Source organism: Natator depressus, chromosome 8, assembly GCF_965152275.1.
Source record: "Natator depressus isolate rNatDep1 chromosome 8, rNatDep2.hap1, whole genome shotgun sequence".
NCBI lineage: Eukaryota > Metazoa > Chordata > Testudines > Cheloniidae > Natator > Natator depressus.
In genome coordinates this window covers 34,534,453-34,555,868 of record NC_134241.1, presented here as the reverse complement: position 1 = coordinate 34,555,868, position 21,416 = coordinate 34,534,453, and the positions used below count along the sequence as shown (strand labels likewise).

The 21,416-nt window shown below is 42.5% G+C and overlaps 2 protein-coding genes across 6 annotated transcripts in view; one reads left to right on the top strand and one right to left on the bottom strand.

Annotated features, from left to right (window-relative positions):
* Nucleotides 1–7,032, top strand: part of SLC23A1 (solute carrier family 23 member 1) — a 31,158-nt gene extending 24,126 nt beyond the window's left edge. Inside the window, exon 15 of one of the 2 annotated variants that reach the window (XM_074960717.1) lies at nt 332–7,032. In XM_074960717.1, coding sequence (XP_074816818.1) covers nt 332–579 — 248 coding nt within the window. In that variant the 3' untranslated portion in view covers nt 580–7,032. The remainder of the gene's footprint in view (nt 1–331) is intronic. The other variant, XM_074960718.1, reaches the window with a different exon arrangement.
* Nucleotides 4,645–21,276, bottom strand: PAIP2 (poly(A) binding protein interacting protein 2). Of its 4 annotated transcripts, XM_074960721.1 has the most exons (5): nt 20,764–20,780; nt 18,916–19,023; nt 13,889–14,048; nt 8,008–8,187; nt 4,645–4,933 (listed from the first exon to the last, which is right to left on the bottom strand). In XM_074960721.1, exons 2-5 carry the CDS (start codon nt 18,924–18,926, stop codon nt 4,877–4,879), a joined length of 408 nt encoding a protein of 135 aa, XP_074816822.1. In that variant the 5' UTR covers nt 18,927–19,023; nt 20,764–20,780; the 3' UTR covers nt 4,645–4,876. The 4 variants fall into 4 exon arrangements, with proteins under 4 accessions (XP_074816822.1, XP_074816823.1, XP_074816824.1 ...); XM_074960722.1 differs by lacking the exons at nt 18,916–19,023; nt 20,764–20,780 and adding an exon at nt 21,102–21,276; XM_074960723.1 differs by lacking the exon at nt 18,916–19,023 and having other exon boundaries at nt 20,764–20,908.
* Nucleotides 21,277–21,416: the final 140 nt, after the last annotated feature.

The following is a 21,416-nucleotide window of genomic DNA, read 5'->3' as shown; positions in this document are numbered from 1 at the left end:
GGATCATTGTAACTGCATCTCCCGTCCCCTGATAGAGAGGTAATGCAATCTTATGCTTTCAGGTATAAAAGATAGGGGTGTTCCCCCCCCACGTAGAGCATTGAATAACTGGCCAGGTGCATTTTTCTGTCTTTTTGGAAGCATCAGGCCCCGGCCATTTCAGAAGGCAGGATATCAGCCTAGTCCATGGTCTGAGCTGCTGCGGAACAATCCTTTCTCCGGACCACTGTTTGTGCAGAACTTGAACCACATCCAGTGAAGGTTACTTTGAATGAATAAGCTATTTAGTTATTTTGCTCTCCTTACACTCAGGATCTCTCACTCTCCCCAGGGACACAGGAGGAGCGTGGGCTGGTTCAGTGGAAGGCTGGAGCACATGCAGACAGAACCACAGCTGCAAATTTGAAAAGCTACGATTTTCCATTTGGAATGAGCATGGTAAAAAGGATCCAGTGGTTCACGTATGTGCCAGTATGCCCTGTTTTCAAGGGATTTCATTCAAGAACGAAAAGGAATTGTGACACAATGGAAAATGTACAAGAGAACACAGACAACCTGTTCATATGTACTAAGGTCTGAAAGACTCCTGTAATGTGACAAGCTCAAGTTGTTCAGTGCCAGTTAGGTACAATGTACCACAGTTCTAGTTCTGAAGGAAGGCCAGGGCAGAGAGCAGTGTCAAACTGAAGAGGGGAGAACAAGGGGATCAGTTCATAGGGGTTCCCGCATAGTTTTGATTCATGTCCCTGTGGAGTCTACAAAGGGCAACACACCCTAGTTTGTGTCATCTTTACGCTGTACTGTACATTTGGTCTAAGCATGTGAGACAGTTGTGGCCTGCTTACTCTTGAGATCGCACAAGCCTTCAGTATTGTACATGTGGCTAGTGTGTGTCATCCTAACAAACCCCAAAGCAGCTCAGCCAAAACAGCAAAGTTGTGGCTCGACTGACTTCAGAACAACTTTTGCATAGTTTCCAATTCTAACCCCAAACTGGTTTAAGATTTGTTCAAAACTTGGCTCAGATTCACTAGAATGTTTATGAATCTAGGCAAAACTAGTCCAAGTTTTACACAGCTCAACTGGTCATCCTGTGTAATAAACTGCTATCTGGACACTCTGGGCTAAATTCATTTCTGGTGTAACTCCATAAACTTCAGCAGACTTATACCAGGGATTAATTCTGGATCAGCATGGCCACCATGGCACACTTAATATGGAGACTATGATGCTTTTTGGGGGATAATGTATTCGATAGAGAAACAAATGATTTGGAATATTAATGTGTTTTCATTGACAGCGGAGAGAACTGCCCCTTATATTTGCCTAACTAGTCCTGCAGCGTAACCCTGGAAAAGTTTATGTTGGATAGCTCTGCTACACTGACCATCTTTCCTATTGCCTGTTACATTGAGCATAAACTACCTTGGCCTTTGCCACACTGCTATTTAATGGACAATTAATAGTTACGATTTTTGCCAGGCGGGTGTTAGAATTCTTGATCTGTCATGCATGGAGGCCCATTAACACCTACCTGAATCCCTGATCCAATGGGCTGAGGTTCAGAATCTTTTGTTAGCACAGGCTCTGATGGATAGCATCAATGTAGCGATGACCTCCATACTCAGCAGTTCATGACCAGAGTAAAGCAGCGTTTTTCCACCTTGTGAAGAAAGTTCTGCTAGACAAATGCACCAATAACAGCTGAGCAACTACCTAACTTTCAATAGTTTGCATAAGTATAATTAGATCTTAAATAATTGAATTATGTCCAAGGATGAACAGACAAGCTCGTTTTCTGAGCTGCCTTGGCTCTGCAGGGCTAAGAGAAGTAAACATGAGAAACTGACTCTGAACACAGGATCAGATATTGTGCCCAGTCACTTGCAGAAATTTCCTACTAGGCAATTCTGGAAAGAAACCACTACACCAAGTCATACCTGTGAACGCATCTCCCTAGGAAATGGAATGCACAAGCACTGCAGCTTGACTGGACTGAATATGGATATGTTTAATGCAAAGGTGATCCCGCCCTGGACCCTGATGAATTGCCCTGTTAACACCAAAACGCAGCTTGTGACTGGATATGCAAGTGTGCCTGAGCTCCCTTACTGATGAGTGATACGATCTAAAAGGGGAGGGCCTCTATGTGACTGACCAGCAACGCTCCCAGAGAACACCCACTGCCACTTTGAATATCATTAATACACTTCTCATACTACACATGCTTTGTTAGCTCTTTTCTGTTGTCTAAGTCATTTTAAAGATTCTTGGTTGCATTACTACTCTACCACTAGTAGGCTCCTACATATAGTGTATGCAAGTGACAGGTTTCAGAGTAACAGCCGTGTTAGTGAAGTGAGCTGTAGCTCACGAAAGCTCATGCTCAAATAAATTGGTTAGTCTCTAAGGTGCCACAAGTACTCCTTTTCTGTATGCAAGTGAGAGCATTTAGCAGCCACATGCCTCCATAGCATCACATCTCAGAATTTAATCAAGTCAACTCACTGAGAGTTTGGAGACCCTTTCAAAGACAACTAAGGCTGGAGGAGGAAGTGGTGTTGGCAATGCAGGAGCACTCTTCTGGGGTGAAATTCACCCTACTCCCCAGCTCTGGGGGGGGGGGGGGGAACCCTAGTGGTGTGGCATTTCTTTTTTTTTTTTTTTACTTGACACATTTCATGTTCACCTAACATTTGATACTGATATTAGGCTCTAAGCACTATTCTGCAAAGGAAATGTAAGAAAGGAAGTGATGAGATCAAGGTTTTTGTTGCATCCCTTAAGAAGTCAGCTACAGACCTGACGAGACGTGTATTAGAAAGGGGAATGATGATTTAGGAGGGCACAGGGCTAGTAAATGGAGACAGATGTCATAAGATGTTGGAGAGGCCAGTGGGTGCAGTTTGAGGTTAGTTGGTCTAGTTTGGTAGAATCTGTAAATATCTTGAAAGTGGGCATGGCCTCCAATAGTGTGGATTTATACTAGATTGTCAAATTCATCTTATTTTCCCCCCTAATCTCCAGAGATTCTTCTAGGTGGTGATTTCTCATTCTAAATGTAGAAAATATTAAAGTTCCTGATCAGTACTAGAAATGGGTGCTTAGATTACCAAATACCAGTGTGTGAATAAATTACTCAACATGCCTACAATCAGAAGAGGAAGCAATCCAATAGATTTGAATGGAAACAAAGCTTCTAAAATAAAATGCTGGCATTGTCTAGAGTACATATAAGTAGAAGGACAGAAAGGATTTGGGTTCATCTCAGAGAAAGTCAGTTCAGCATTAAGTGCACCACTAAACAAAACTAGCTGGGTGGAAATTAGGATCCAACTCTATTCTGCCAACACTTTGAAGCTACCCACTATACCCATAATGATCATTTAAGTCCCTTTCCAGTGTCTTCCAACAGCTTTTCATTATCAGCTGCATTCAGGCGCAATTTGCCTGTGACACCCAAAGTGTGGCAGGACTCAGACTGTGCCATAAAAGCTTCTGAAAGCTTCTGACAGTTTTAGCCATTGTCCCTCAAATGGTGCCATCAGCTGGGCACTGTCTATACTAGGGTTTGCAATACTGCAAGCAATGATGGAGTTGAACTGCCATTAGTAGTAGTGAGAAATGTCCCTAAGGGAAGATGGTCAAGGAAATGCTAGTATGAAGAAAGGAGAAGTAAACCAGATACCAACTTCAAGTCATTACTTTGGTCTAGCCTGTTACAAGGAGCACCATTCATTAAAACCTAAAGCACTAGTCTTGCTGGGGTAGTGCAGAATTATCCCCCTCATTTCCTCACACTACCAAATGCGAGTGTCTGAGTAGGGTGCATATTAAAAGAGACAACCACCAAATCATTTCTACTATTATTTATTTTTTTAAATATTTTTGAAAAAATATAATTTTTTTACAATATTTTCAACTTAAACACTATTCACACTGAACACGTATGGCAGCTTAACCTACCCAAATATGAAGTTTAAGAAGCCAAAACTGTTCTAGCTTTATTAAAAGAAAAAAGTTGTTGTGCTGTAGACTATTGTGTAGTGATGATTAAACAAAGCAAGGGAAAAGCACCACTCAAATCACTAACGCTAAAGGTTTCTTGGTTAAATCCAGCTATCTTAAGGTTGTATGCTAAAAGTTACATAGACAGTGTGCTATGTATCCAAGTTCTTGGAAGAAATTGTGATGAAACTCACATCTCCTTAAATGTAATTAGGAAGTGAAACAAACATTTGTAACATGATAGACTGTAAATACAGGAAATTTCTTCCAACTGCTTATTTGTTAGTTCAGTAGCTGAGATCTAGGACTCTGTACAGGTCTGTAAAAGTCTGGTATGATAGTTCATTTACACTTCTCAAAAAGAAGAGCATGAAGTAAAGTTTTTCTTGATAAGGAAAAAAATTAACATTAGTAAAAATACTGAAACGGAAAGTTAGCTAATTTGCATAATGATCCGATAACCTTGCTTTTATTTTTAAATTAAGGCATTATCAGGTGCAAATTAACACCAGTTGACATGTTTTAGTAACAGACCATCCTTAGTTAAATCCTGTTAAAAAGACAGAGTCTGCAAGAGGTTTTCAAAAATTTGGTACTTTGTCTCAACTTGACTGGTGCTTCTTACCTCACTGTCTCCTTCACAGAAAGCCAGGGTCCAATTATGTTTTCATTAAACTTTTGACAGCTTTTTACTTAATAACAGTCTCAGCACTTTTATTAAGCATGCAAGACTAACAAAACTTTGGCAATGCATAAGTGTAACACAGTGACGAGAAGAGAGCTTTTACAATTAAATCTTCTAATACTGGCTTCACAGTGTGGAAATTGTGCTACATCCACCAAAAGAGGGCCCAGTCTACTCATATATTTAGTACTTCACCCCAGGAACAAACTCCTTTGCGTTTGGATTCAGATTACTCTTGACCTGGGGAGAAAGAGACAACCAAATCACGGTATTACTTTTATCTCACTTTTCCTGACCAAACAAAGCATTGTTCATAGCCATAGTTTACAAGTTTAAAGTGACAGACAATTTAACATGAGTTCTTGAATACATTAAATCCAGTGCAAAGAGGTTTAGAACCCTTCACCTGTTCATCACGGCTATTAATTCACTATTAATATCTTTTTAAAAAACAAAGAAACCCAAACAGCAGCAGCACCTAGAGGCTTCAATTAAATCAGAGTCCCATTGTGTTAGTACTTATTTGTATAGTGCCTAAGGAGAAAGTCCCTTCCCTGAAAAGCTGTAAGTTAAAGCCTGTAGTCCCCCCAAAACACCCAAAGCACCAGAGTTTTAATTCAGTCAAATTGACTCTGGACAAGTGTCACATGGTCTTTAACCTTATACATTTGTTTGTAGACACATTCTGTATGTAACATAAGCAAACAGACTTGACGTTAGATTTAAATAATTTTAAGCCATTGACTGACTGGTTTTTCTTTCAAAGAAGAGTTATGTTGAAATATAATATGAATGTGCTTATTTCATAATTAGCCACCCTATAGCATTTCCAGAGAACTCAGGAATGTAAGAACTTCCATTTGGGCAATAAGCAGCACCAAGAGAAACTTCACTTTACACAATTTCCATGTATTGCCTAACAAAGGAAGAGAACAGAAACTGGGATAGCTGGAAGCATGAATTTATTTAAACTCTTAATTGGTTTACACATTAGTTTTGTCATCAGCATCTTGGTTACCACTTTATATTTTAGGCCAGTTGTATGTTTTGCGATCTTGAGTCATTGGGCTGAAAGATACATTGGCCTAGAAGTTACAATTTTATTTTTTCAAGGCTTATTGTGAAGTATCGATATTTAACAAGAAACTTCAAGTCCACAAGAACATTTCAGCAGTACAGTTTAGTGTGTGGTTGATCACTAGCATTAATGTCAGGCTAGCAACAACTCTCTCTACTGTCGGATTTCTAGAGAAGTCCAACATTACTGAATGTACCCTGTGTACCTCTATCATGGGTCAATAGCCATTGCACTGAAGGCAGCTGCAAGAGGGCGTGCACTGAATATCAGGGACATTAGGCAGCTGTAATAAGTGTCAGCGTTGTATGTCTCAGCACTGCCATGTAGTTCCCTTGCTTTTGGGAGTGCCAGTTATAACATTTTATACTAGTTGCTCTTGCAAGTTAACTATTCTGGGCTAACAGGTACTTTCTGAAGCTTGTTTGGGTACTTTTAGTTCATTTCAACATCTTTGTAAATTTAAGAACAGTTCCTATTTTAGGAACCTAGACATTAAAATACTTCCAAGTACTTATTGTTAGGATATAGATATTCAGGCCCGTCTGTAAAGGCCTATACTCTAAGAATTTAGGTGTATCATCACTTAGCTAGTTATAGCGGTATAAAAGAAAGAATCAAAATCACTGTCTGCCGGTGTAAGGGCCTTCTCTTACTGTGACAGTCTGAGGCCCTGTTCTTAGGCTAAGGCCTTTGTCTAAGCAACAGAGGCAGCCATAAGCTGGGAAGGGACCGGTCACATCCTCACATTCCAAACTAGTCACACTGAAATAAGGTGCTATTGGGCTGTTAGGAATACAATCCTGTCCTGATAATGCCTATCGCCTCCAGAGAAAGGGAAGTGCCTAGAAGATATAAAAGGAAACTTAGTTTGATAGCATCCTGTCTGGCAAGAACTCACTTATCAATAGCTGGGATGTGAAATCCTCATTTCCTTGTCGTTCTATCACTGTAGTCCCCATTTCCCTATTGTTTGTCTGTATAATCTCTGTCTGGTTCTGTGATAGTTTGTCTGCTGTATAATTAATTTTGCTGGGTGTAAACTAATTAAGGTGGTGGGATATAATTGGTTAAATAATCGTGTTACAATATTTTAGGATTGGTTAGTTAAATTTCAGTAAAATGATTGGTTAAGGTATAGCTAAGCAGAACTCAAGTTTTACTATATAGTCTGCAGTCAATCAGGAAGTAAGGGGGGGAAATGGGAACAGGGAATGTGGGTGGGAAATTGGAATCATGTTTAGCTAAGGGCAGGAATGGGAACAGGGACACAGGTAAGGCTCTGTGGTGTCAGAGCTGGGAAGGGGGACACTAAGGAAGGAAACTAGAATCATGCTTGCTGGAAGTTCACCCCAATAAACATCGAATTGTTTGCACCTTTGGACTTTGGGTATTGTTGCTCTCTGTTCATGAGAGAAGGACCAGGGAAGTAAATGGGTGAAGGAATAAGCCCCCTAACACTTGTAAAGGAGAGTTAGCAAGATTTACGCTAAGTTTTTGCAGAAGGTTTAGTTTTCCTGGCACAGATAATCACTCCTAAGTGCAAGTAAAAAGATCATCTCCACCTATTTTAAAGTTTTGGCCTGACAAATCAATAATTAATGATACTGGCTACAGTCAATATAAATTTAGGTAATCTCTTTCAAAATGTTCTTCCAATATATCTCAAGCTATATCTGGACTGTATTATTTCAGTCCTAAGGCTCTACTTCCAACATGCCAAATTCAGTGATAGTTAACATGAGATCTGGATGTATATCAGACTTTGTCTGTAACAAGAGCTGTTAAATTAAGCCATTGCTGTTGGATTACATGCTATGCAGTCAGTATGTTCGACCTTTTGCCTTTCATTTAGTAACAATTTCTGCCAAGCAGCATATACACCCACACACCACTAGTATTTGTGGCATGAACTGTGCGAAACACTCATGCAATTCTATGGACAATCCCAAAGAACTTCAGCCACTATCACATTCCATACCATTTTTGGTATGAACAGTACTGTATCTAATAATTTAGTATTTCCCCCTACAAGTGCATATCAGGTTAAAGAGATTTCTGGATTATGTATGGGATCTGAGCTGGAGAGCCATGATATTACTGATAATTAGTTGTTGCTGTTGGTTTTTTTTATTAGCCATTTTAATGACCTATCAAAGCACGTAGAGTCTTTTGGAAGGTGTTTTTTTTTTAAATTTCAAATACAAAGTTATTAAGAACAAGCGGAGAGGAAACATACCACCAGATCCTCCAGTGATGAGCTGTCACTGATAACGAGGTCATTAAACTGGTCCTGGATTTGATCCATTGTTTGTGGGAGGTCTCGAGCGGGAATAAACCACTCATGTTCTTCCTCCTCTTCCAGCATTTCCTGGAAACAACGCTCAATAAATTCTTCTTCCCATAACTCCTCTTCAATCTAAAGTTAGAAAGGGGAAAAGAGTGTTCTGGTGGGTAAGTGTCTCTATGGCAGTGGTTCTCAACCCTCGACCCAATCAGCACACAGCTGCAGTCCATGTGACATCCTCATGGCCACACCGGTAGAATATGTATTGTGTTGACACAGCCCACAACACAGACAGCTGCATATGCAGCCCACAATGGTAAATGGAGCAGTGGTTCTCAACCTATCATATCTGCACAAGTTAACTCAGCACCCAGGTGTGATCAGCCACAGTGCAAAGCCCTGCTTGAATTACCATGCGCTCACTGGTTCTGTGCGTGTGTGTGTGTGTATAACTAGGATTTCTGGGGGACATATAAGAACACAAAAACAACCCCACTGGGTAATACCAATGGTCCATCTAACCCAGTATCCTGTCTTCCAACAGCGGCCAATGCCAGGTGCTTCAGAGGGAATGAACAGAACAGGTAATCATTGAGCAACCCATCCCATCATCAACTCTCAGCTTCTGGCAGTCAGAGGCTAGAGACACCCAGAGCCTGGGGTTGCATCCCTGACCATCTTGGCTAACAGCCATTGATGGACCCATCCTCCATGAACTTACCTAGTTCTTTTTTTGAACTGAGTTATAATTTTTGGCCTTCACAACATCCCCTGGCAACGAGTTCCACACATTGACTGTGCATTGTGTGAAGTAGTACTTCCTTTTGTTTGTTTTAATCCTGCTACCTATTAATTTCATTGGCTGATCCCTGGTTCTTGTGCTACATGAAAGAGTAAACAATACCTCCTCACTTTCTCCACCCAGTCAAGATTTTATAGACTTCTCTCATATCCCCCACAGTGGTCTCTTTTCCAAGCTGAAAAGTCTCAGTCTTTTTAATCTCTCCTCACAGGGAAGCTGTTCCATACCATTAGTTGTTTTTCTTGCCCTTCTCTGTACCTTTTTCTATTCTAATAGATCTTTTTCAGATATGGTGATCAGACTGGCGCACACTATTCAAGGTGTGGGCACATACCATGGATTTATAAAGTGTTACTATGCTATTTTCTGTCTTATTATCTATTCCTTTCCTAATGCTTCCTAACATTGAGCTTTTTTGACTGCCACTGCATATTGAGCAGATGTTTTCAGAAAACTATCAACAATGTCTCTTTCTTTAATGGTAACAGCTAATTTAGATCCCATCATTTTGTATATAAGGTTGGGATTACATTTTCCAATGTGCATTACTTTGAATTTATCAACATTTAATTCATCTGCCATTGTTACTCCTGGGGGAATTCTGCTCCAAAAAATTAAAAATTCTGCACACAATATTTGTCAAAACGACACTATGTAATCACGCCAGTTTCAATTATTGTGTTAATTTATTTCAAAACACCGGTCAGCATGTCTGTAACAATACAGAAAAGAAATCTCCCCAGGAGCAGAGAGTTAAAGAAATCCCTATGACAACCCAGTTCCTGTTTCTTTGCCCTCTCCCACCCGAGCCTGCCAGACACTCACTCTCCCCCAGAGCCCAGCTGTGGGCCCCTCCCCCCCGGCCCAGACACTCACACACCCTACCCCCAGAGCCCAGCTACGCGCTCCCTCTCCCCCCAGCCCAGACACTCAGACCCTACCCTCCTAGAGCCCAGGGATTCAGAGGGAGAAACAGCCTGATGCTAGGTCCCAGGGCTTGCTCAGCATTTCCTGCGTGTTGATGTCTCCTTACTTCAGGGTGTGTGGGCAACTGCAGCTGCTGGAAACCCTCCAGTTCCCTCTCCCTCAACACAGTCTTGTCTATTTGTGAGCTGGGCTCTGCCGGGTCCAGCAGCCCCTAGTGGTGGCCAACATCTCTGCAGCCTATTTCTATGGGGAAAAATGGAAATTCTGCAAGCCCAACATTAATTTCTGCAAAATTCTGTATTGTGCAGTGGTGCAGAACTCCTCGAGGAGTACATTGTGTTGCCCAGTCACCCAGTTTTGTGAGATCCCTTTGTAACTCCTTGCAGTCTGCTTTGGACTTGAGTAATTTTGTGCCATCTGCAAATCTTGCCACCTATTTACCCCTTTTTCCAGATCATTTATGAATATGTTGAACAGCACTGGTCTCAGTACAGATCCCTGGGGGACACCTCTATATACATCTCGCCATTCTGAAAACGGACCATTTATTTTTACCATTTCCGGTCTTTTATCCAGTTACTGATCCAGGACAGGACCTTTCCTCTTACCCCTTGACTGCTTGAAATATCGCATGGTTCTCTGTACTGCAGTAAGCTAAGCCACCTGATTCTTTCCTAGTGACTTGTGGGAGAACCTGTCTACTTGTCTGTCCTTCTGGGTATGCAAGAGGAATTGTGGGAAGGCAATGGAAGGCTATCAGCACTCACATAGTTTAGCCTGTGTCCTCACTGCACGATAAGGTTACCAGCCTGAATGAAGGAAGAACCCAGGCTCTAACCCACAACTCCAACCAGGCCAGCTAGCCTGGGTTGAAAACACCATTGAATTCACTTGAGCGAGGTGTGTGTGTGTGTGTGTGTGTGTGTGTGTGTGTTTGGAAAGGGGTTAGGGGAAGCACCTGAGTAAGAGCGTAAGCAAATACTGTAAAAACGACATAATTAAGGCTAAGATGATGTCACGGAAGCGGTGCCCTACGGCGACATTCGTGACAGTGGGAGCCCCGCAGCTGACCAGCCGCAGCTGGCAGCGGGGGACCCCACAACAGCCCAGCCCGGCCTCCGCGGGCAGCAGGGGACCCCCCTGCAGCTGCCCATCAGCTGCAAGTGGCGGGACACCCCCCCGCAACTGACCGGCTGCCGCCATCAGCAGCAACACCTGAGCTGCCCAGCTTCGCTACTGGAAGGGACCTCCCGCAGCTCTCCTGCCACCGCAGGGCGGCGGGGGGAAGCCACCACAGCCACTGGGGTCCCTGCAGCTCCCAGCCGCTGGGGGTGGGTGGATGCAGGGTGCTGGACCCTCCTCCCTCCCCATTTTGTCAGGGATGTTTTTAGTAAAAGTCAGGGACAGGTCATGGCTTCTCTGATTATTTGTTTATTGCCCATGACCTGCCTCTGACTTTTACTAAAAATATCCATGACAAAATCATAGCCTTAGACATAATCCTTAACAAAAGTATTGCTGACAAGCTTTGGAGAGAGTTCTATCTGACAGCAGCATCACTGTGCTGCAGGACCCAGACAGAATAAAAAGCAGCAAAATGAAGATGGGCACCCCATGTCTGCCAGGCATAGCCAGGGAACAAAGGTGACCCAGGGAACAGATTAAGATTAGAAAATGTGTTCAGAGGAAGCTTGAACAAGTCTTTCTCCACTCTTACAGTTTACTCCAACAGATTTGGCTCATGCACTCAAAAGTTAGGAAATCCCAGAATTAAGGTTCCTTGGGCAACCTTAATGCGTATTCAAAGGGGGCTGAATTATGACTCAACCTTCAGTTACATGAACACATTTTCACACAGCCCTCTGCCTCATTCAGTGCTCATGGAAAGAGGCAACTGCTCATTATTTCTTTTTTATCCCCGTCGTCCACTGCGTGGACCTTCCCTATTTACAGAATATAGTTCAGACCCTGCAGTGAACAATGCAATATTCATTTCATCAGTCGTTTTGAGGATGCTGTTCAGCAGGGCTGATCTACACTGAAAAGTTAGGTTGACCCAGCTATGCCGCTCAGGGGTGTGAAAAATCCCTGGTGCGGACAGCACTAGGTCAACAGCTACTGCCTCTCGAGGACATGGATTAACTACAGCCTCAGAACCCCTCCAGTCACCATAGAGGCTGTCTACGCTGAAGTGCTGCAGCTGTGCAGCTCTACCATTTTAAGTGTAGACACTGCCTTAGTCCCTCCCACAATAAGTTTATCTGCACATCTTCCCTGTAAGATAACAGCTCCATTTTACAGGCAGAGAAACTCAGAAAAGAAGGTTTGCCTAAGGCAACACAGAGTCAGTGGCAGAGCCAGGAGTAGAACACAGGACCTCTGTACTCCACCCTGTGCTCATTCTCCAGGTCACACTGCAGTATCACAAGAAGTGCTTGGCACCCACAGCTCCCACGGACTTCAGTTGCAAGTATTCAATACTTCAAGAGCAAGGCCCCAGGTATCTCAAGGTGGGCACCTCAACACAATTAATAACCACTTGCCAAAATGTTGGTGTAAGCGAGTCACTCAGCACCACACTGAATGTCTGTAGCAAAGGCAAGAAGAGAACAGAACTTTGGCATTTACCTGCCACAACTACTTGACTGTTCTCCCTCCTATAATCCCCTGCCTGGTTTTCTATACACCTTTCAACTTCTAGAGAAAAGGCGGCAGGGATCCCACAAATGGCTTCATTCACTACACAACCCTGGTTCATTCTGAGCATTAACCATCCTACGCACTGAATAAAGCACAGGGGGTCCCAAGAAAAAATTGTCTAATTACATATTATCATAATGCATATGCACAAAGGGCAGAATTTACACTGCACAAGCAACCTAAATTCTGGTGTTTCCTGACTTTGTAACCTAAATAGCTTTTTTTTTTTTTAATAGTTTCTGTATGGTATTTCCTCGGTTTTTCCTAAAGGAAAACGGTGAAATCAATTTCTGTTATATGCAATTGCAACAACTGCCCCATCAGTAGGGTTTAAATCCTGAACCCTCAGCACTGCAAGACAGACTGCTAACATTTGAACTATAGGACTAGCTACCCCCTCATGGGTAGGGGAGGGTGGCAGTGGTTATGTGCTACGGAGGCCATGTATTGAGTGAGAAAGGGAGTGGTTGGGGGAAGCCTCTCTCTCCCCATCCCAGGAGACGAGCAACTGAGCCCATGAGCCAGATCTGGAGGGGCAGAGGTTTGTTTTGGGGGATTCTGGCATAGCTGCCAGAGCTCCCTCAAAGCAGCTTCAGATTCCCAAAGCTGGTTTTGAGTAAGGATGTTCATATTTAATTATTTTGGCAGCACAATATTGCTAACAGTGCAAGTGAGAAGAAAATGGAGATTTTCATAAGTTTGTAACACAACTAACAAATAAAATTTCATGGTGCAGAGAAAGAAGCACTTTTCTAAATCCAAAGACTTCAAAGAATTTCAGAGGCCTGCTGTAAACAGGTGTAAATCCTTCAAGAAAGTCAAAAATCTTTTATAAAGGAAAGCATTAGGCACTTAAATATTGGGGGTCACTACCAACTCCCCCTCTAATACTATGTTGCCTCAAGATTCCCATGACCAAGTAGGGTTCTGCAGGTGGATTTATAAAGGCCAATGGTGTACTTGTAGGCATGTTTTTCACCTGGTTATATCTTAAAAGCACAGTAACCTGGCCTCATGAGATTAACCCCCCTCCACAAAGGGTCTCATGAGAAGTCTTCGAACCTACAGTTCTTTCCTGTAAGCCACACTGTGGAAGACAGCTTTACACATAGCATATTCTCATGTAATTCTGTGCTAATAAAACAAAACTGTACTTCTACAGTGTTTTTCATCCAGTCATCAAAAGATGGGCAGTTACTTATTTTACTGGTGGGGTAATCGAATCACTGATTGAAACTTTCCTACAGTAACATCAGCAACCCAGTGGCAGAATCAAGACTAGAGCCCAGGTCTACAAACTACCTAGTCTCTACTCCAGTCACTAGACCATGCTGTCTTCCCTGTGAGCTAGAAAACACAAGTGGAATACACCACAACAGATCTGAAAACTGTAAAGCAACTTACCTGTCTGTTAAACTCCTCTTCATTTTCCATCCACATATACTCAGCGAATGGATTGTCGTCTTCATGAGAGTGACCATTAATAATCACATCTTCGTTGATGATGCTTGGGCTAGTACTGCTGCGACTTGGATCTTTCATGGTTGAGCCTTTGAGTTGAAGCCTGAAAGTAATTGCAGTAATCAAAGACTTAAATTTGGCATCTGTATAAACCCCATCCAGTAACCATTAGTAAACACCGGACCTGTATTTACAGACTCCAGTCACCAACAGAAAAATCAATCGTAGTTGTGGAGCTTGTAAATGACCACCACCCCACAGAGTTACAACTTCTGCTAGCTAAGCAAAAGTCACACAATGGCAAAATGTGGGAGAACCTTAACAGAAGTTCAATTTACATTTTAAACTCTGCTCTGTGTACATTCAAGAAGTTTTCCTTGTAATTACCTCAATAAGCCACACCAAAACACTAAGAGGCCTGCTGGTCTACACCTAAAGCTTAGGTCAACCTAGCTACATCACTCAGGGGTGAGAAGAGTTCAGAGAGATGAATTCAGGTACACTAAGCCAACCTAAGCCCTGGTGTAGACACCCTACGTCAATGGAAGAATTAGTCCTTTGACTTAGCTACCACCTCTCATGGGGATGGATTTACTAGTGACAGAAAAACTCTCTTCGTCACTGTTGTAAGCATCTACACTGCAGTGGAGTAGCTGCAGCACTTGCCAACACACACAACTTTGAAAGCAAAGGTTTTTTTGTAGATATGAGCAAAATGATTGGGAAAGTGTTCAAAAGTGAGTTTTCAACATACCTGTACCTTTATAACCTCTTTTCTGAATTAAACTCCCCATAAAGACATTATCCCTACTACTACAGATGAGGTAACTAATGTTTCAGGGGATTGAATTCTTTTGAGGAGACTGGGGCAAGGTGGAGGTGATCTAAAAAGTGAGACTTTTTACAGAACACCACGCATGCACGGATGGACTTTCAGATGGTCATTACACTGCTCAGACACCCTGGGAAAGTTCAGAGAGACTGCAGTCACTGAATTTTAATTTGGTTCTCTCATACGCAGCCACTTTGGGCTTGTCTACGCTTGAAATGCTACAGCAGCAAAACTGCACCACTGTGGCGCTTCAGCATTAAAACTACCTAAACTGATGAGAGGGATTCTACTGTCAGAACAGGTAATCTCCAGGAGAGGTGGTATTGTAGCCATCTATGCTGGAGGTTAGGTTGCCTTAACTATGCTGCTCAGGGGTGTGTGAATTTTTTCACCCCCCCCCCCAGTGATGTAGTTAAGCAATCTTAATTTTCCTAGTGTAGACCAGGCCTTTGATGGGACAATTCTATAGTTACCCCATTAACAAAAGCCCACTGACTGAGGAATTTCATCTAAGAGATCAAATTTAGGATAAACTGGAAGACAAGACAAGCTTGTCATAGATCCCAAATCACTCTCAGTATGTTTAGCATTAACACATTTGCATAAATTCTAGAGTCAATTTCTCCTTTTGAGGTCAGGATTCTGCATTAGCCCTGCAGTACACTAGGAAGTCATGATAGCATGCAGAGTTTTTGAGTTCAGGACTCTGGCAGGTATAATATGTGAAAAAATTCAAATCTTTGTTATAAAACTGCATTTGTAATTTAAACCTAGACTTATGACAAATCCCACAATTTTAGTCTTTGCCAGTTTACAAGGTGTAGGTTCAAAAGTATTCAGTATCATAACCCTTTTACAAGGCTGGCAGGCCATGAAGATCAAACAGAAACATATCACTTCTGAATCTATTTGAGTTGTAAACAGAAGAGTGGTTATTCAGCCCTTCATTTTCAGTTTATTTTGTTTAAGATTTCCCTGGAATTTATCAGTGTTTACTACAAAAATTAAAAATGGGTGAAAAGTGGCACAAAACCTAACTATTATTCTGGCTAAATATTGGGATTAACATTCAGGGATGGGAGGACAGAAAAAAGCAAAGAGAAAAGTAGAGTATTGAAAATAAAAGCAGTTTAATGCTGTGGTTTATTCTGAACTGTACATTAAGAGTACGTACACATGCACATCTTTCACTACACTGCCTTGCTCTGACAGCCAAGCATTTACACTTAGACTCAATAACACATCTACCTAATGTAATGGATTGGATTTTCTTAACAATCAGTATTTTCATGTACTTTAGTCCAAAATCTGGGTGAAAAAAATCAGTAAAAACTGAATAGCTTTTGTAAAACAAACAAAATTTACAAATTTTAAAAAATGGTAAAAACTGAAAACAAAGAACCTGACAGTCCAAACTAAAAGGCCAATGTTTTGGTCTATGCTGCATTTAAACCTAGACATTCTTTTACTAGTCTTAGGAAACTTGACTATTTTGACCCCAGGACACCATGTTTACTTTTGAATCTAATCACCTCATGCATTTCATGGTGTTTTTCTCGCCATTTACTATAATTAAGGGAGCTGTGTTCACATACAGAGTTCCTTGTTGGCAGCCCAATTTCTCCTCCTACTGCATGTTGTAGTGAGGTCATTGATACTACGACATCACAATCATTTGTGTGAGATATTAGTTCAAAACAAGATTATGACTTTGCAGATCTCTTTATTGAGATGATGTAAAAGTGGATCAAGCAGAAGGTGAACAAAATCAACTTTATCAAACCAGCTGGGGAAACAGAGAGATACTGTCAAAGTAAGTTTTTGAGTAAGTAATTGGCTGTATTGAAAGATGAGAGTCTTAAAAACCACCAATGTACACCCTGGTACGCTTACTACAGTAGCCACATTAGCTATTAGGGCTTAGAAACGCTGATCCATATTCTATCTTTGGATAGATATGCCACAGATTGCTTCAGAGAAATTGATTCTTGGATTATGAGAGTTCTAGGTCAAAGCTTCACCTTGTCTAAATATCAACAAGACATTGAACAAAGATCTTCTATATGCCTTTTTGAAATCAACCTAGTATTGTATAGTGTTGATGAGGAAGATTAGCAGCTACCACTCCAGTTTGTTCCATTATGGACTTTATAATCCAAAACAAAGGAAAACAAAGTCAGTTTAACTCAACAGAAAATGCAACAAAATGAGATCAGAAATGAGATTACTGCCTGGTTAGCAATTAGCAGTATAAAGAACATAGTGGATTCTTTTTCTGGAGTTTTACTGAAACACTTTTGTAGTCCTATATTAAGCTGAAGAGCATTAAAACCAACATGACAATTCATATGCTTGTTTACATTTGTACTTTTTAAAAATGACTCATTTACAGTATTTTGCTCTTCACTCTTTGCAGCTTACATTTAGAAGTTTACAAAATTAAAAAGCTTTCTAGAATTTATGTCATCTTTCCCTTCTATGGCAAGTTCTTCCCCACCCCCTTAGTTTGGATATCAACTTTGATATTAACATTACATGTGACTTTTTGCACACCAGCGTAATTACCCAGATTTTTTTCCAGGAATTAGCATATAGATATAATCTATCCTGTTTTATTAAAATCCATACAAAGTATGAAGAAAGATCTATCTAGTCATTTATAGTCCCCCAATATAGCTAAGCACCTCCCAAATATGTATGGTATTATCCTCCAGAGCCTTATGAGGAAGAGAAGTGCTTTTACAAGTAGGAACTTAGGCACAAAGTGATTTGCCCAAGGACACACAGAAACTGAATTCAGATTTCTTAAATCCCATGCTAGTGCCTAACCCAGAAAGATAATTCTGTGTATTTCAATTTTCTGCAGCTCTTACTGAATAAAAAAAATCATTTTTAATGCAACATGCAGTATATCTCCACTTCTCCAAAGCATGATCAGTTAATCTTCATAACTGATCACATTCATTAGGCAGACAAATTAAAATAGTCTTGATAGTTTCTGTAGCACTAGAAATATGATGTGGTTGCACATGTAATTTGGCTGGTTCAGTAAAGCAGTGGATAAAGGAGGGCAGGCTGACAAACTAGACTTTCAAAAAGCCTTTGAAAAAAAATCCCACCCTAGAGGCTACTAAAGGAACCAAGGAGTCAGGAAGTGAGAGGCAGAACACTGTCATGGATCAAAAACAGCTGACACACAAAACAGTAGGAATAGTGGTCAATTTTTATTGTGGCTATAAGGAACATTGAGGCAACCTGCTGTTCACTTATCAGATTGACAAAAAAAAAAAAGAGTACTAGTGGCACCTTAGAGACTAACCAATTTATTTGAGCATAAGCTTTCGTGAGCTACAGCTCACTTCGTCGGATGCATTCAGTGGATGCATCCGATGAAGTGAGCTGTAGCTCACGAAAGCTTATGCTCAATAAATTGGTTAGTCTCTAAGGTGCCACTAGTACTCCTTTTCTTTTTGTGAATACAGACTAACACGGCTGCTACTCTGAAACCTGTCATTATCAGATTGAGTGTTTAATATATTGATGACTATGTAACAGGGTGGAGACTTCAGAAAAGTTATGCCATAATGAAACAGCTTCATCTGGAATAGTGTACGCGGTCACTCAATCTCAAAACAGATATTCCATAATTAGAGATGGGTCAGAGAAAAGCAATAAGAATGATTAGGGGCATGGAAGAACTCTCATGGAGAGATTTAAAAGATTGAGGCTGTTTAGTTTAGAAAGGAGGCATGATTAGCACATATAAAAGTAAATGGTGTAGAGAAGGTAGATCAGCAGCTTCTGTTCTCTGTCTCATAACATCAGAGTAAAGGAACATTTGCTGAAATTAAAAGGTGGCAGGCAGATTTAGGATTGATTAAAAGAAAATATTTTCACACAATGCATATTTAGTTTGAAGATTAAGGACAAGAATTTAGCACGATTCAAAGAGACTAGATGTGTATATGGATCATAAGACTATCCAGACCTATAGTAGTTAATGTTAACGAAAAATTTTGAAAGAGAAAAAGGCTCATGTTTCAGGTCTTAAAACAGATCTCTATTATGGATGAAGAGAAGACCCTTCATAGGGGGAGATTAACCCATATCTACTTACTGAGGGGATTCTTGCACCTACCTCCAAAGCATCTGGTGCTGACCACTGGACTGGACGGTCCACAGATGTAATTCAGTACAGTAATTCCAATGTTGCTCTACAAAAACTGATAGAGTTCCTTCCAAATTTCTAAAGTATTAAGCAGTACCGTAGAGACTGACCAACAGCATCCTCTTAACATTTACTGGTAGCAGTTGACTGAACATTAAGCAAAGTTATGTTACTATGCCAAAAGAATAAAAAACCTCACTGCAGTGTTCTGTTTGTTTACACTACTGCAATTTTATTTCTCTGGCTCTGGCTTCACTAAATTCTTGGTCACATTATCTAAACAGATTTAGCAAGAGCCAATTACTAAACAAACAAGATTAAGAAACCAATTAACGATATGGGGAAGCCATATGATAAAATCCATGCAGGATGCAAACATATCACTCTGCATAGAAGAATATTTCAAAAATACTTCAGTTTTCCTTAATGGACGTGCTAGTGAATAAACTGAGAAACGAAGCTTTGTTAGCGTGATCGGACAAATAGCACAGAAATCACTATTAATACTAAACTGAAATCAAGATGCAATAAGAACAGACTTGAAAGCCAAGGCAGCCTGTTCTGTTTCAATTCTGAAGTCAGAACTGGTTAACCCAAGTTAGTTTCATTCAGGTAAAAAATGCCTATATTTTAACAGCAAGCCTGCTAAAACTCCTAAAGCCTTTGGTAGCCAACTGTAGAAAGGCATTAATACAGAAATCCACTCACAAATTTCAAGGCATAGTGAAGAAAAACTTACGCTGTGTGATTTTGGGCAAGCCAAATATAGTATATCTATAAAATGGACATAGTATCTTCCTCACAGGGGCGAAGATGGTTTTAATTAATGTTTATGAGAAGGCTTTAAAGTGCTGAGATGGAAGGCACCACAAATTTAATTAAGTTCTAAAATAAACATTTTGAAGCTCTCAGATAGAAAGCCCTATAGAAGGGCCAACTATTTGTGCTGGGTTCTGTTACACCATTATCTCAATTAGAAGTTTAAGCTGTTTCCGTGGCATCACTCAACTGGACAAAAGGAGGACCTGTGGCACCTTAGAGACTAACAAATTTATTAGAGCATAAGCGTTCGTGAGCTACAGCTTACTTCATCAGCATGCATCCCACGGAGTGAGCTGTAGCTCAGTAACGCTTATGCTCTAATAAATGTGAGAGTCTCTAAGGTGCCACAAGTCCTCCAGTTCTTTTTACGGATACAGACTAACACGGCTGCTACTCTGAAACCTGTCAACTGGACAGACAGCAGCTGGACTGGAACTATTTATTATCGGAGCCGAGCTCCGGTACGGTTCCTGCCCAGGGCATCTCCCCGACCCTGGGCAGCACTCGGACCTAGAGGGGCTGCTCTGCTGCAGAGCACTCCGCACGGCACCTTACGGCAGCGAGAACGGGACCAGGCACCGAGCGGCAAGTGGCTGAATCCCTGGTCCCGCTCCATGCAGAGGGGCAGAGTGCCACTGCCCTTCCCCGGCCCGGATCCGACCTGCTCCCCTCCCGTGGCGGCTGGCCAAGCACATGCCTCTGCCTCCCAAAGGCTGCCCCAGCGCTAGGGATGGCCACGCCAGCTGGGGCTGTGCCCCGAGCCCTCTCCTCATGAGCCCGCAGGCTCCGCGCTGCTGCCCCAGAGAGCCCACCCCCCACCAGGGCCGCGCTCCCATATAGAGGCCCCTGCAGGGATGCCCGATGAGTTGCCAAGGAGGCAAGTCCCGCAAGCGGAGCAGCCGCGGCATGCCCAAGCCCAACCCCCCTCCCGGTGACGAGTCCCCGCGCGCGCCGCAGGGAGCAACTGAACCCCCCAGGCGCGCGCCCGACGCTCACCACTACGTCGCGCGCCTGTGCCCGACGCCCCGCCTACTCCCCGCCGCGCGCGCTTTGTTCGCCAACAATAAGGCCACCTCGCAGATCTCGTATGTGTGTGTGAGGGGGCGAGTGCTATCCCATCATGCCACGCGCGCGGCCAGAGACACCCCTTTCTTCCCCCACAGTACCCGGATGGAGAGCCCAAGACAATAGACAGGCGCCATTAGACGACCCAGGCCCTCGGCTCCGGATCCTTCAGGGGAGCCTCCCTCCCCCGCACAGAGCCCGGAGGGAGGAACGGTCCCCACCACCTTCCACCAGCCGGGCTGGTTCGAACCCCACCTCCCCGGGCCCACCTGCTGTTGGGAGCGGGATGGCAGAGGGTGCGCGCTGGGGCTCCGAGCTGGTCTCTTCCGCCTCGTGCCCCCCCACTCTTTATTCGGGTTCTTCTCCCTCCACCCCTTTCCCCTTCCAAACACAACAGCCAGGCCGGATGTGAAATCACTTCCGCTACCTATGTGACCTCACAAGCCACGCCCCATCCGCTCCGGAACCAGACGGTCCACTACACATCCCGGCATGCCATGCGCCGACTTGGGGCAGGGCATCTAAGGGACACCGGCGGAGAGGTGGCGCGCTGCATGCCGGGATTCGCAGTCTTTTCCGCGTCG